Source organism: Xenopus tropicalis, chromosome 2 (genome assembly GCF_000004195.4).
Source record: "Xenopus tropicalis strain Nigerian chromosome 2, UCB_Xtro_10.0, whole genome shotgun sequence".
In the NCBI taxonomy this organism is placed as follows: domain Eukaryota; kingdom Metazoa; phylum Chordata; class Amphibia; order Anura; family Pipidae; genus Xenopus; species Xenopus tropicalis.
This window is the reverse complement of record NC_030678.2, coordinates 45,692,682-45,704,301: the sequence shown is the minus strand read 5'-3', so window position 1 is coordinate 45,704,301 and position 11,620 is coordinate 45,692,682. Positions and strand designations below refer to the sequence as shown.

The following is an 11,620-nucleotide window of genomic DNA, read 5'->3' as shown; positions in this document are numbered from 1 at the left end:
CCCCCCCACTACACCGGCCCCTGCCAGTGGTTGCTCAGTGAGCCTCCTGTTCTCCCCCATGTTTGCAGCTGCCCTCAGTGCTGCCAGTTCCCCCCTTAGATTCTGCACCTGCTTTAAGGCCACTGGGAGCAACATACAAAGAGTTGGTGAGCAACATGTTGCTCACGAGCTACTGGTTGGGGAACACTGGTCTAAGACAACACTACATTATTGTCATTATGTCTATGCAGACGTGTCCAGCCAAACAAAGGGTTATTAAGGGGGCAATTTCTAAACTGAGACTTTTTTGGGTCAGGCTTTTTGTTGCTGAAAAACAGAAAAAAGCACAACTTTTCTGATATTTTTTATGCAACAAGTCAAAAAAGTTGCAGTTTTTGTGACTTTAAATGTTTGTGCTTTTCAGTTTATTGATAAATACCGTTCCAGGAAATGAGTTTTTTTCATGGTTTCTAACAAATATAGGTCCGAAAAAAAAACAGGTTTTAGTAAATGACCTCCTTAGAGATGATTTAGAATAATTGTATACAATTTAAATGTAGGTCAAATCTTGACTTAAGTTTGCTGAACAATCTGCTTTTAACTCTCTGCTGGACAAACCAAAGGATGCATTCACACAAAGCTTGGGATGTTGGTTCATGCTGATCTCAGGTAATCCATTGGTTTGCACATTGTACTTGAAGGATTCAGTTCTTAGTAGAAGACAGATCAGGGAAACTGATATTGAGATTTTTGTCACAGTTTCTCCAAGTAGAGAAATTCATACTCTTGCAAAAAAGACCCATTCTTTAAAAAATAGGTTGGAGTAATTCTAACCCATTCTTTCTGCTAGTCAAAGTGCTAATTGGTGTCTCTTATTTAATAGCACAAATATCTGCTTACCTGCAGCATTTGTTCAAGTTCAGTTTATACAGTTATCTTTTATTGAGGTTCTGCAGGTTATTTTTGCCTGAGGAACAGTTTTCTGCAATGAAAGCTGACTCAGTTCCTGAGAAGAGGCTCAGACAAGAACAAAATAGCATTAGATTCCCTTTTGGGCCCCAAACTGGAACTCACAATTCTGCCAGACCAAGTCTTTCTTCTTTCTTCAGAATCCAGTTTATTTTTCTGCCTATAACTATTATGAGTGGGCTCTGAATGTCAGCTCATCTACTTTGTCATCTGTCTCAGTTTGCGACTACACACAAACATTTACATAACTTTAAAGGCAATTTTTTCAATTTACTTAATCAATATAGTATCTCTGAAACATATTGTCACGGTCAGTATCCCAAAACTCAGAACAGGCTCCAAGGGTCCGGTCTCGGCTCACGCTTCTGCCTATAACCGCCGCCTTTCACGTCGGGAGGAGCCCTTGGCTACTCGGATGCCGTCAGGTCTTATTGTGAGAGACCCAAGGAGAGAGTTCTGAGCAAGCACGGAAACCAATCGTATGACAGGTAGATGGGGAACACTTCAGAGTGGTCAGGGGAGGCTGGAGTCAGCAACGATCAAGCAGCGCAGTACAGAATCAGAATCCAAGAGAATAGTCAGACAGGCAGAGGTCGGTTCAGGCAGCAGACTAGGAGGGTCAAAAACAGGCAAAAGGTCAATACAGGCAGCAGGCAAGAGAGGTCAGGAACAGGCAAGGTCAAGAACACAGCAGAACAGCAGGATAATCGCACCCAGGAAGTAACCAGAGGTAAAACCTACGTTGGGCAACAATTTCCATTCAGTGAGCGCGCATGCGCATAAACAGCAGAGCGAGGCGTGCGCGCGCGCCTAGAAGGCATCGGCGGGCGTCCCCGTCGCCCCACTAGACCACCAGGTATTGTTACATTACCCCGCCCTCCAGAGGGGGCCACCGGACCCCTAGGCTTATCAGGGAACCTGACGTGGAATTGTCGAACAAGACGATCTGCCCGAACATCAGAGGCTGGGACCCACGACCTCTCTTTGGGGCCATAACCTTTCCAATGTACCAGGTATTGTAGCCTACCCCTAGAGAGGCGGGAGTCCACTAACCTTTGTATCACATACTCGGCCTGTCCTTCAACAGAAACGGGAGGAGGAGGAGACCTCTGCCGAACCACTCTAGCAGGTTTTAATAAAGAGACATGGAAGGAATTAGAAATTTTGAGTTCAGGAGGGAGCTCTAATCGGACCGTATTGGGGTTAATAACTTCAGATACAGAAAAGGGACCAATATATTTGGGTGCAAATTTAGAAGAAGAAACCTTCAGAGGGACATTTCTGGAAGAAAGCCAAACTTTATCACCAACCTGATATTCTGGCGATGCTTTATGATGTTTATCGAAGGCTTTCTTTTGAATAGCTACTGCGGTGGATAATGACTCTTGGACTCTTTGCCAAATGCTGGAGAACTGATTGACCAAGGAATCCACCGCAGGCACATCAGAAGATGTGGTAGAGAAAGAGAACACTCTGGGATGATACCCAAAGACCACAAAAAATGGAGACTCTCCAGTGGATGAGTGAGTAGAATTATTGAATGCGAACTCCGCCCAAGGAAGAAACTCAGCCCAAAGGGATTGGTTACTGGAGATATAACACCTGAGGTACTGCTCCAGAGACTGATTTGTCCTTTCCGTCTGTCCATTGGTCTGTGGATGATAAGCAGAAGAGAAGGACAAATCTGTACCCATCAGAGAACAGAAGGCCCGCCAAAATTTTGAAACAAATTGAACTCCTCTATCAGAGACAATGTTCTGTGGGGCACCATGGAGCCTAAAAATATCAGTCAGAAAACGTTCTGCAAGAGATTTTGCAGATGGGAGGGCGGGGAGGGGAATAAAATGAGACATTTTACTAAAGCGGTCCACAACCACCCATATGACAGAATTCCCCTTGGAAGGAGGCAAGTCTACAATGAAATCCATGGAAATGTGAGTCCACGGCCTTTCGGGAATTGGCAGTGATTGTAGCAGACCCTGGGGCAAAGACCTGGAGGGTTTAGAGCGTTGACAAATTGGACAGGTGTCAACATAATTATTAACATCTTGTCTCAAAGTTGGCCACCAAAGGGTGCGGGACAAAAGAGAACAAGTTTTATAGCGCCCAGGATGCCCAGCCAACTTAGAATCGTGGGCTTCCAAAAAAACCGCCTCACGGAGGTTTTCTGGAACAAACAACTTCCCCGGGGGTAGGTTGGGAGGAGAGTTGTCCTGGACCTTAGACAAAGAAGAAAGTACATTTGGACTTAGGGCTGCTACAATTAACTCTTTAGGAATAATAGAATCAGGTTGACACTTCTCCTGTGGATTGGAATCAAAACTTCTAGACAAGGCATCAGCTTTAACATTCTTTTCGCCAGGTCTATAGGTTATAATAAAATTAAAACGAGAAAAGAATAATGCCCACCTAGCTTGTCTAGGATTTAACCGCTTAGCGGATTCAATATATAAGAGGTTCTTGTGGTCTGTGATTACTGTAACTACATGTTTTGCTCCTTCCAAAAGGTGTCTCCACTCTGTGAATGCTAATTTTATGGCCAGTAATTCCCTGTTACCAATATCATAATTCATCTCGGTGGGAGAAAACTTTTTGGAAAAGAAACCACACTGGTGAACCTTATTGGTTACAGGATGACATTGGGACAGGATCGCCCCAGCCCCAACCTCAGAAGCATCTACTTCCACTAGAAAAGGGAGAGCCGAATCAGGGTGCAAGAGTACAGAAGCAGAAATAAAAGCTTCTTTTAGCTTTTTGAAGGCAGTAAGGGCCTCTACTGACCAAATACTTGGGTCAACTTCCTTTTTAGTGAGAGCAGTAATTGGAGCCACTAACGTAGAATAGCCATTAATAAATTGTCTGTAATAATTGGCGAAACCCAAAAATCTTTGTATGGCCCGCAGAGACAAGGGTTGTACCCACTTTAGGATAGCCTGAACCTTGGCCGGGTCCATTTCTAGACCCTTATGGGAAATAATAAACCCAAGGAAGTGAACCGAGGAGACTTCAAAGATGCACTTCTCCAGTTTAGCATACAAATGATTTTGCCTTAATCTAAGTAAGACCTCCTGAACATGAACACGGTGATCAGACAGACTATTAGAATAAATCAAAATATCGTCAAGGTAAACTACTACAGAGCGACCTAAAAGATCGCGGAATATATCATTTACCAACTCTTGGAAAACAGCAGGAGCATTACATAGCCCGAAGGGCATCACCATATATTCATAATGCCCATCGCGGGTATTAAAGGCGGTTTTCCACTCGTATTAAATTATACGCGCCTCTTAGGTCTAGCTTGGAGAAAATAGTAGCTCCCTTAACTCTATCAAAGAGCTCGGAAATCAGGGGAAGGGGGTAACAGTTTTTGACCGTGATTTTGTTTAAACCCCTGTAGTCAATACACGGCCGGAGACCCCCATCTTTCTTCTCCACAAAGAAGAAACCAGCTCCCGCTGGAGAGGTAGAGGGCCTAATAAAACCTCTCTCCAGATTTTCCTTAATATATTCTTCCATAGCCTGGGTCTCTGGGAGAGATAAGGGATAAGTCCTTCCTCTAGGAGGAGAAGAACCGGGGATTAACTCTATGGCACAGTCGTAAGGTCTGTGTGGGGGAAGTGCTTCAGCTGCCTTTTTAGAAAAGACGTCTGCAAACGGGGAATAAGGAGATGGTAGCCCCTGTAAAGAGGTGGCGGCCACAACTTGGACAGGTTTCTTGCATAAGCTCTGACAGTCAGTTCCCCAGTGAAGTATCCTGTTATTTACCCAATCAATTTGGGGACTGTGCTTCCGCAGCCAAGGGAGACCTAAGATCACTGGAGTATGCGGGCAATCAATGATAAAAAAAGAAATGTGTTCCACATGGAGAGAACTTATAGACAGGGTGCAACTTACAGACTTGAAAGAAATAACCCCGCGACCTAGGGAAGTACCATCAATAGCGATTAACTTGACAGAAGGGACTAGAGGAAGTGTGGGTATTGCATGCTTATGGGCAAAGTTAACATCTAAGAAGTTCCCTTCCGCCCCAGAATCAATGAAAGCCAAGCTCTCCACAGTATTCGTATCCCACCCCAAAAGGACCGGAATCATAACTTTAGAAGAACTTTGTTGGGGAGTAGGAATGACATTGCCCAAGCAGAACTCCCCAGATCTGCTTAGGCTCTGTCGTTTTCCGGCCTTTTGGGACAAGTGCTACGAAAATTGACCTCTTTCCCCACAGTACAAACACAAGCCATTAGCCCGTCTACGACCCTTTTCCTCAGCAGATAAGCGGGTAGAACCCAGCTGCATGGGTTCCTCTGAGGCCCTAGCAGAAGTCTGCTCAGGTTTGAATACACACTCAGGAGAAAAGGTTTGTGGGGCCGCTGCAGGAAGTCTCTCCTGGCGTCTCTCTCTGTGCCTCCTATCAATCTGTATGGCAAGGTGCATCAGGGAGTCTAGGGAGGGAGATGTGGGAAAATTGACCAGGCTGTCTTTTACAGCGTCAGATAGCCCGACTCTAAACTGACTTCGTAGGGCAGTATCATTCCACCCTGTTTCTACCGCCCAACGGCGAAATTCGGTACAATAATCCTCAACCCGTTGTTTACCTTGTCTGAGGTTACGAATCGCAGAGTCAGCAGAGGCAGAACGATCAGGGTCATCATAGATTATTGCCATAGCCTTAAAAAAGGAATCAAGGGATGAGCGGGCTGGGTCAGAGGGAAGTAAAGAAAATGCCCACAACTGAGGATCCCCTAGAAGAAGGGTCATAACAAAATTAACCTTTAGGTCCTCAGTAGGAAAAGAACGAGGGAGGAAGCTAAAATACAATTTACAAGCTTCCTGAAAAGCAAAAAATTTACTGCGCTCTCCCGAAAACTTTTCAGGGAACGGAACCTTGGGTTCCACTACATATATTCCCGGAGCAGTGTGACTGCCTCCTGGAGGAGAAACAGGAGTAGGAGCGGCAGGCTGTTGGAGCGCATCCAATCTTACAGACAGTCTCTGGAGCCATTGGATGATCTGATCTTGCTGGGCTTCTTGTTACCCTAGACGCTGGAGGAGATTCGCCCGGATAGCCTCAGCGGAGGGAGGTGACGCAGCAGCCCCTTCAGCATCCATGTCATTTAATGGCCCAACGTAATGTCACGGTCAGTATCCCAAAACTCAGAACAGGCTCCAAGGGTCCGGTCTCGGCTCACGCTTCTGCCTATAACCACCGCCTTTCACGTCGGGAGGAGCCCTTTGCTACTCGGATGCCGCCAGGTCTTATTGTGAGAGACCCAAGGAGAGAGTTCTGAGCAAGCACGGGAACCAATCGTATGACAGGTAGATGGGGAACACTTCAGAGTGGTCAGGGGAGGCCGGAGTCAGCAACGATCAAGCAGCGCAGTACAGAATCAGAATCCAAGAGAATAGTCAGACAGGCAGAGGTCGGTTCAGGCAGCAGACAAGGAGGGTCAAAAACAGGCAAAAGGTCAATACAGGCAGCAGGCAAGAGAGGTCAGGAACAGGCAAGGTCAAGAACACAGCAGAACAGCAGGATAATCGCACCTAGGAAGTAACCAGAAGTAAAACCTACGTTGGGCAACAATTTCCATTCAGTGAGCGCTTAAATATTTGAATTTGGCGCCGAAATGACGTCATGCGCGCGCCGGCGACAGACGCTAGTGCGCATGCGCGAGCATCAGGAGCGCGCATGCGCATAAACAGCAGAGCGAGGCGCGCGCGCGCGCCTAGAAGGCATCGGCGGGCATCCCCGCACCGGAGGAGGCGGCGGGCGTCCCCGTCGCCCCACTAGACTACCAGGTATTGTTACACATATAATATAGAAGCAGACAAAATGTTTTACCTTAGAATTTATTAGTAATGTCTCTCTATCTGGCACTATGCTCTATACTGGTAAGTTGCCCCTCAAAGCACAGTGGTCCTTGCAAAGAAGGGTGTATGTATATAGCATCACCTACAACTTATGCAAGGCCATGTAGAACCCATAAGGAATTACAGGGAGCTAGAATGGGCCTAAAGCTGCATCCAGAAATTGCTGTTGTCTCTGTCACCAACAGATGGGGCAATGGCAGACCAGGAAGATACAGGGGCAATAATTCTCCTCCTTTTCCCCAGATATGCCCATTGAGGCCATCTGAGTATGTAGTTAATGCTAAATACAACATAACATAAACACTGCCCATACAAAGACTACTTTTCTGTGTGGTGTGTAGCAGCCTATGTATAATATTCCAAATAAAAGTTTCTGAGGAGGTATACTGAGTGTATGTTATTACTGATCAGTTGAATACAACTTACTTCAGAACACACAACACTTTAGTTAACTATGGAATCATTAAAAGTTCAAGACTCGTGTTCTTTGGGTGCTAAATTTCTTATATCACCTACAAAAGTACCCGCATGATATACAACTCGGATTCCAAAAAAGTTGGGACACTAAACAAATTGTGAATAAAAACTGAATGCAGTGATGTGGAGGTGCCAACTTCTAATATTGTATTCAGAATAGAACATAAATCACGGAACAAAAGTTTAAACTGAGAAAATGTACCATTTTAAGGGAAAAATATGTTGATTCAGAATTTCATGGTGTCAACAAATCCCAAAAAAGTTGGGACAAGGCCATTTTCACCACTGTGTGGCATCTCCCCTTCTTCTTACAACACTCAACAGACGTCTGGGGACCGAGGAGACCAGTTTCTCAAGTTTAGGAATAGGAATGCTCTCCCATTCTTGTCTAATACAGGCCTCTAACTGTTCAATCGTCTTGGGCCTTCTTTGTCGCACCTTCCTCTTTATGATGCACCAAATGTTCTCTATAGGTGAAAGATCTGGACTGCAGACTGGCCATTTCAGTACCCGGATCCTTCTCCTACGCAGCCATGATGTTGTGATTGATGCAGAATGTGGTCTGGCGTTATCTTGTTGAAAAATGCAGGGTCTTCCCTGAAAGAGATGACGTCTGGATGGGAGCATATGTTGTTCTAGAACCTGAATATATTTTTCTGCATTGATGCTGCCTTTCCAGACATGCAAGCTGCCCATGCCACACGCACTCATGCAACCCAATACCATCAGAGATGCAGGCTTCTGAACTGAGCGTTGATAACAACTTGGGTTGTCCTTGTCCTCTTTGGTCCGGATGACATGGCGTCCCAGATTTCCAAAAAGAACTACGAATTGTGACTCGTCTGACCACAGAACTTCCATTTTGCCACACTCCATTTTAAATGATCCCTGGCCCAGTGAAACGCCTGAGCTTGTGGATCTTGCTTAGAAATGGCTTCTTCTTTGCACTGTAGAGTTTCAGCTGGCAACGGCGGATGGCACCGTGGATTGTGTTCACTGACAATGGTTTCTGGAAGTATTCCTGAGCCCATTCTGTGATTTCCTTTACAGTAGCATTCCTGTTTGTGGTGCGGTGTCGTTTAAGGGCCCGGAGATCACGGGCATCCAGTATGGTTTTACAGCCTTGACCCTTACGCACAGAGATTGTTCCAGATTCTCTGAATCTTCGGATGATGTTATGCATAGTTGATGATGATAGATGCAAAATCTTTGCAATTTTTCGCTGGGTAATACCTTTCTGATATTGCTCCACTATCTTTCTGCGCAACATTGTGGGAATTGGTGATCCTCTACCCATCTTGGCTTCTGAGAGACACTGTCACTCTGAGAAGCTCTTTTTATACCCAATCATGTTGCCAATTGACCTAATTAGTGTTATTTTTTCTTCCAGCTCTTCGTTATGCTCAAATTTACTTTTTCCAGCCTCTTATTGCTACTTGTCCCAACTTTTTTGGGATTTGTTGACACCATAAAATTCTGAATCAACATATTTTTCCCTTAAAATGGTACATTTTCTCAGTTTAAACTTTTGTTCCGTGATTTATGTTCTATTCTGAATAAAATATTAGAAGTTGGCACCTCCACATCATTGCGTTCAGTTTTTATTCACAATTTGTTTAGTGTCCCAACTTTTTTGGAATCCGGTTTGTATAAAGAATAACTATTCTGCTATTGGAATTCTGCCGATTGGAATCCCTACTTATCTCCCACAACTTGTATTAATTTGGCTTTGGTCAGCAATTGTTCTCCATCTTTAAGTAGTGGAACTATCAGTTCCTGTGGGCTAAAATCTTCCAAGCCAGCTGAGAATTGTAGCACTAAGCTCATTCCTAAAGTCCTGAAAAAGTGGAGCATTTGTTATTGTCGTAATTCATAAAAAAAATGGCATAAAAGATTGGTAAATTTGAAATGATATTTAATTTAATTAATATAATCTCTTCCCCTGAATATGTTTTGCTTGATATTGCAAATGATCATAGGTTGCAAAAACTGGACACTATAATGACAATTTCAGCTCCCAAGTCTAGTGTGGAACTGAGTTCTAGAGTAGGCTTATGCCACATGTTCCGATACCACGCTGCACTGACACTGGAATAATAACTTAAATGTAAAAACCCTGGGTATCACTTTGTGCCATCTTGAAAACGCAGTGTATTTCAACTACGTGTGGTAGTTAATATTTCATTTGCATTGCAGTTAATACCCATGAAAAGTTAATAGTGGTTTCAGCCAACACCAAAAAAAAGTCCAGTGTTTGCTGTTTTAACACCAGTTGAAAATGCATGTGTTTGGCAATAGGCTGATGCAATTAATTTTTAGAGTGAATCAGGGCCGGAACAAGCGGTAGGCAGAAGAGGCACCTGCCTAGGGGGGAAAACGATTGGGGGGGGCCAGGCAGGAACCTCTCCTGCCTACCCCTAGCTCTGCACTGTACCTTGTCATTGTCAGCATTGTGAGGGCAATGACCCCCCCCCCTGCTCTTGACAGATCTGCGCATGCTCGCCTGAAGCACACGCAAGGGGGTGGGAGAAAGTGCAAGGGCAAGGTGGCTGACCGGGTTGCCTAGAGCGCTTGGTCGGCTTAGCCTGCCCCTGGTGTGAATGCATTAATTGCACAAACTCATGACTTAAACAATTTAACTGCCATCCAGCCATTTGTGCTGAGGTAAAGCTGGAATGTGGCATAAATGTTGTTTTACCACTAACACTATTTACCAATGGACCATGTTTACACGACCCGCCAGGGGTGAACGTTCCTAGACAAAAAGGTCATTGTTAATAATACTTTAGACTTCACTACAGGCATGTTTCTAAGAAACCTGGGCCACTTTTAATATCCTAGCCTCAAGGAAACCAAATGACCAAATGTTTGCATTTGAATCCTTATATGCCACACCCAGATTCCTAGGGTTGATCCTGATAACTTAGTTGAGAGATTAGTCATTATTACGTTGCCCACTGTGTGTCCTTGAATTTCTGCAAAAATACTACAACGGCAAAGATAAATCAAGAAATTAAGTTATTAAAGTTTTTATATATCTTTCTTTGAAAAAAACTACACATAGTAGGCTACTTTCCAGTGAATATTTGTGCATTTAGATTTAATATGCTTATTTAAAGCAATTAAGGTCTTGGTCTAAACGTTATCTAGTTGACTTATCCTTTAAGCGTCTTCATATAGACTAGATGCCTCTATATCATTAGTCTTATTGCATTTTGTAACTGATATATTTTCATACTTTGGTTCTGAGTCTGTATTCTCTGTAGTATGATAAATATGCTCTGTGTATTTAGCTTGTTCCAGTAGTGCAATGGGTTCAGCCAAGCTGGAATACATATTCTCAAGCTTATCAGAACTGTGCACATATTCTGTCCCCTCCTCAGCTCTGGACGGAATTTTCTTAAGTATAGAAGATGTTGGCATAAGCACTTTCCTTGCTTGATTGTCCTGAAATTTAGCACTTGGAGAGTTAGAGTTTGTGCTGTCTGTTGGGAAACTTTCTTCCTCAGATATCTTCGATTGTGGAATTTTAGCATTTGATGTCTGATGCAAATTTTTTCTAGCAGGTTTTGGAATACCTTTCTGAAAGCTGCCCAAACGTTTTAATACAGCCTGCACAGCTCCATCAATATTACCTTCTGATCTTCTCCGAGGTTTGTAAACCTTTTTTGGAGGTCCAACACTCACATAAACAGTAGTAACACCAGTGCTTTTACGTTTTGTATCGTAAACATTTTCTATTACACTAGATTCTACTACTTCAGATTTCAGTGCTACCTTCTGAGCATTAGACATAGTCCTCCTGCGTCCTACAGGCACATTTCTATGCACTTTAGGATGATCTTCTGGCCCCTGGTTAATGCAAACCTTTTCATAGAAATCATTGGCTTGCTCACTGTGAGTGAGATCTTCTCTATTTATAGACTGTGAGTGAATGGAAGGCAGTTTTGGAAGGCTCAAAGCAAGTTTTGGTTTGCGAACAAGATTGGGTGTCTCAGTGGCTGATGACCTTCTACTCCCAAATTTAGTCCCCTCAGCAAATGACACCGAAGGTCGTTTGGCTTTGGCGATGCTAGATGTCCTGGGGATAGAAAATGGCTGGGAGACATCATCTCTGTTGAAAGCCAAAGAATCTGGAAAAACGTTGCATTTAGAACTTATCTCCTGAAATCCATCAAGATCAGCTATGGACATTCCTGCAATTATAAAGAAAATGGATATTTGCAATAAATGAATCATGTTCAAGATTAGAAGTTTATGATGATAATTATGAATTGTGTAAATATGGTATTAAAAGTCAGCACATTCTTATAATAAAATAATTAGC

General features: G+C 43.7%; 1 protein-coding gene across 1 annotated transcript in view; it reads right to left on the bottom strand.

Moving 5' to 3' along the window:
- Positions 1-10,306: 10,306 nt before the first annotated feature.
- The window catches only part of scarf1 (scavenger receptor class F member 1), a 36,100-nt gene continuing 34,786 nt past the window's right edge, over positions 10,307-11,620 (bottom strand). The window contains exon 11 of the mRNA XM_002936053.5: positions 10,307-11,489. Coding sequence (XP_002936099.3) covers positions 10,456-11,489 — 1,034 coding nt within the window. The 3' untranslated portion in view covers positions 10,307-10,455. The remainder of the gene's footprint in view (positions 11,490-11,620) is intronic.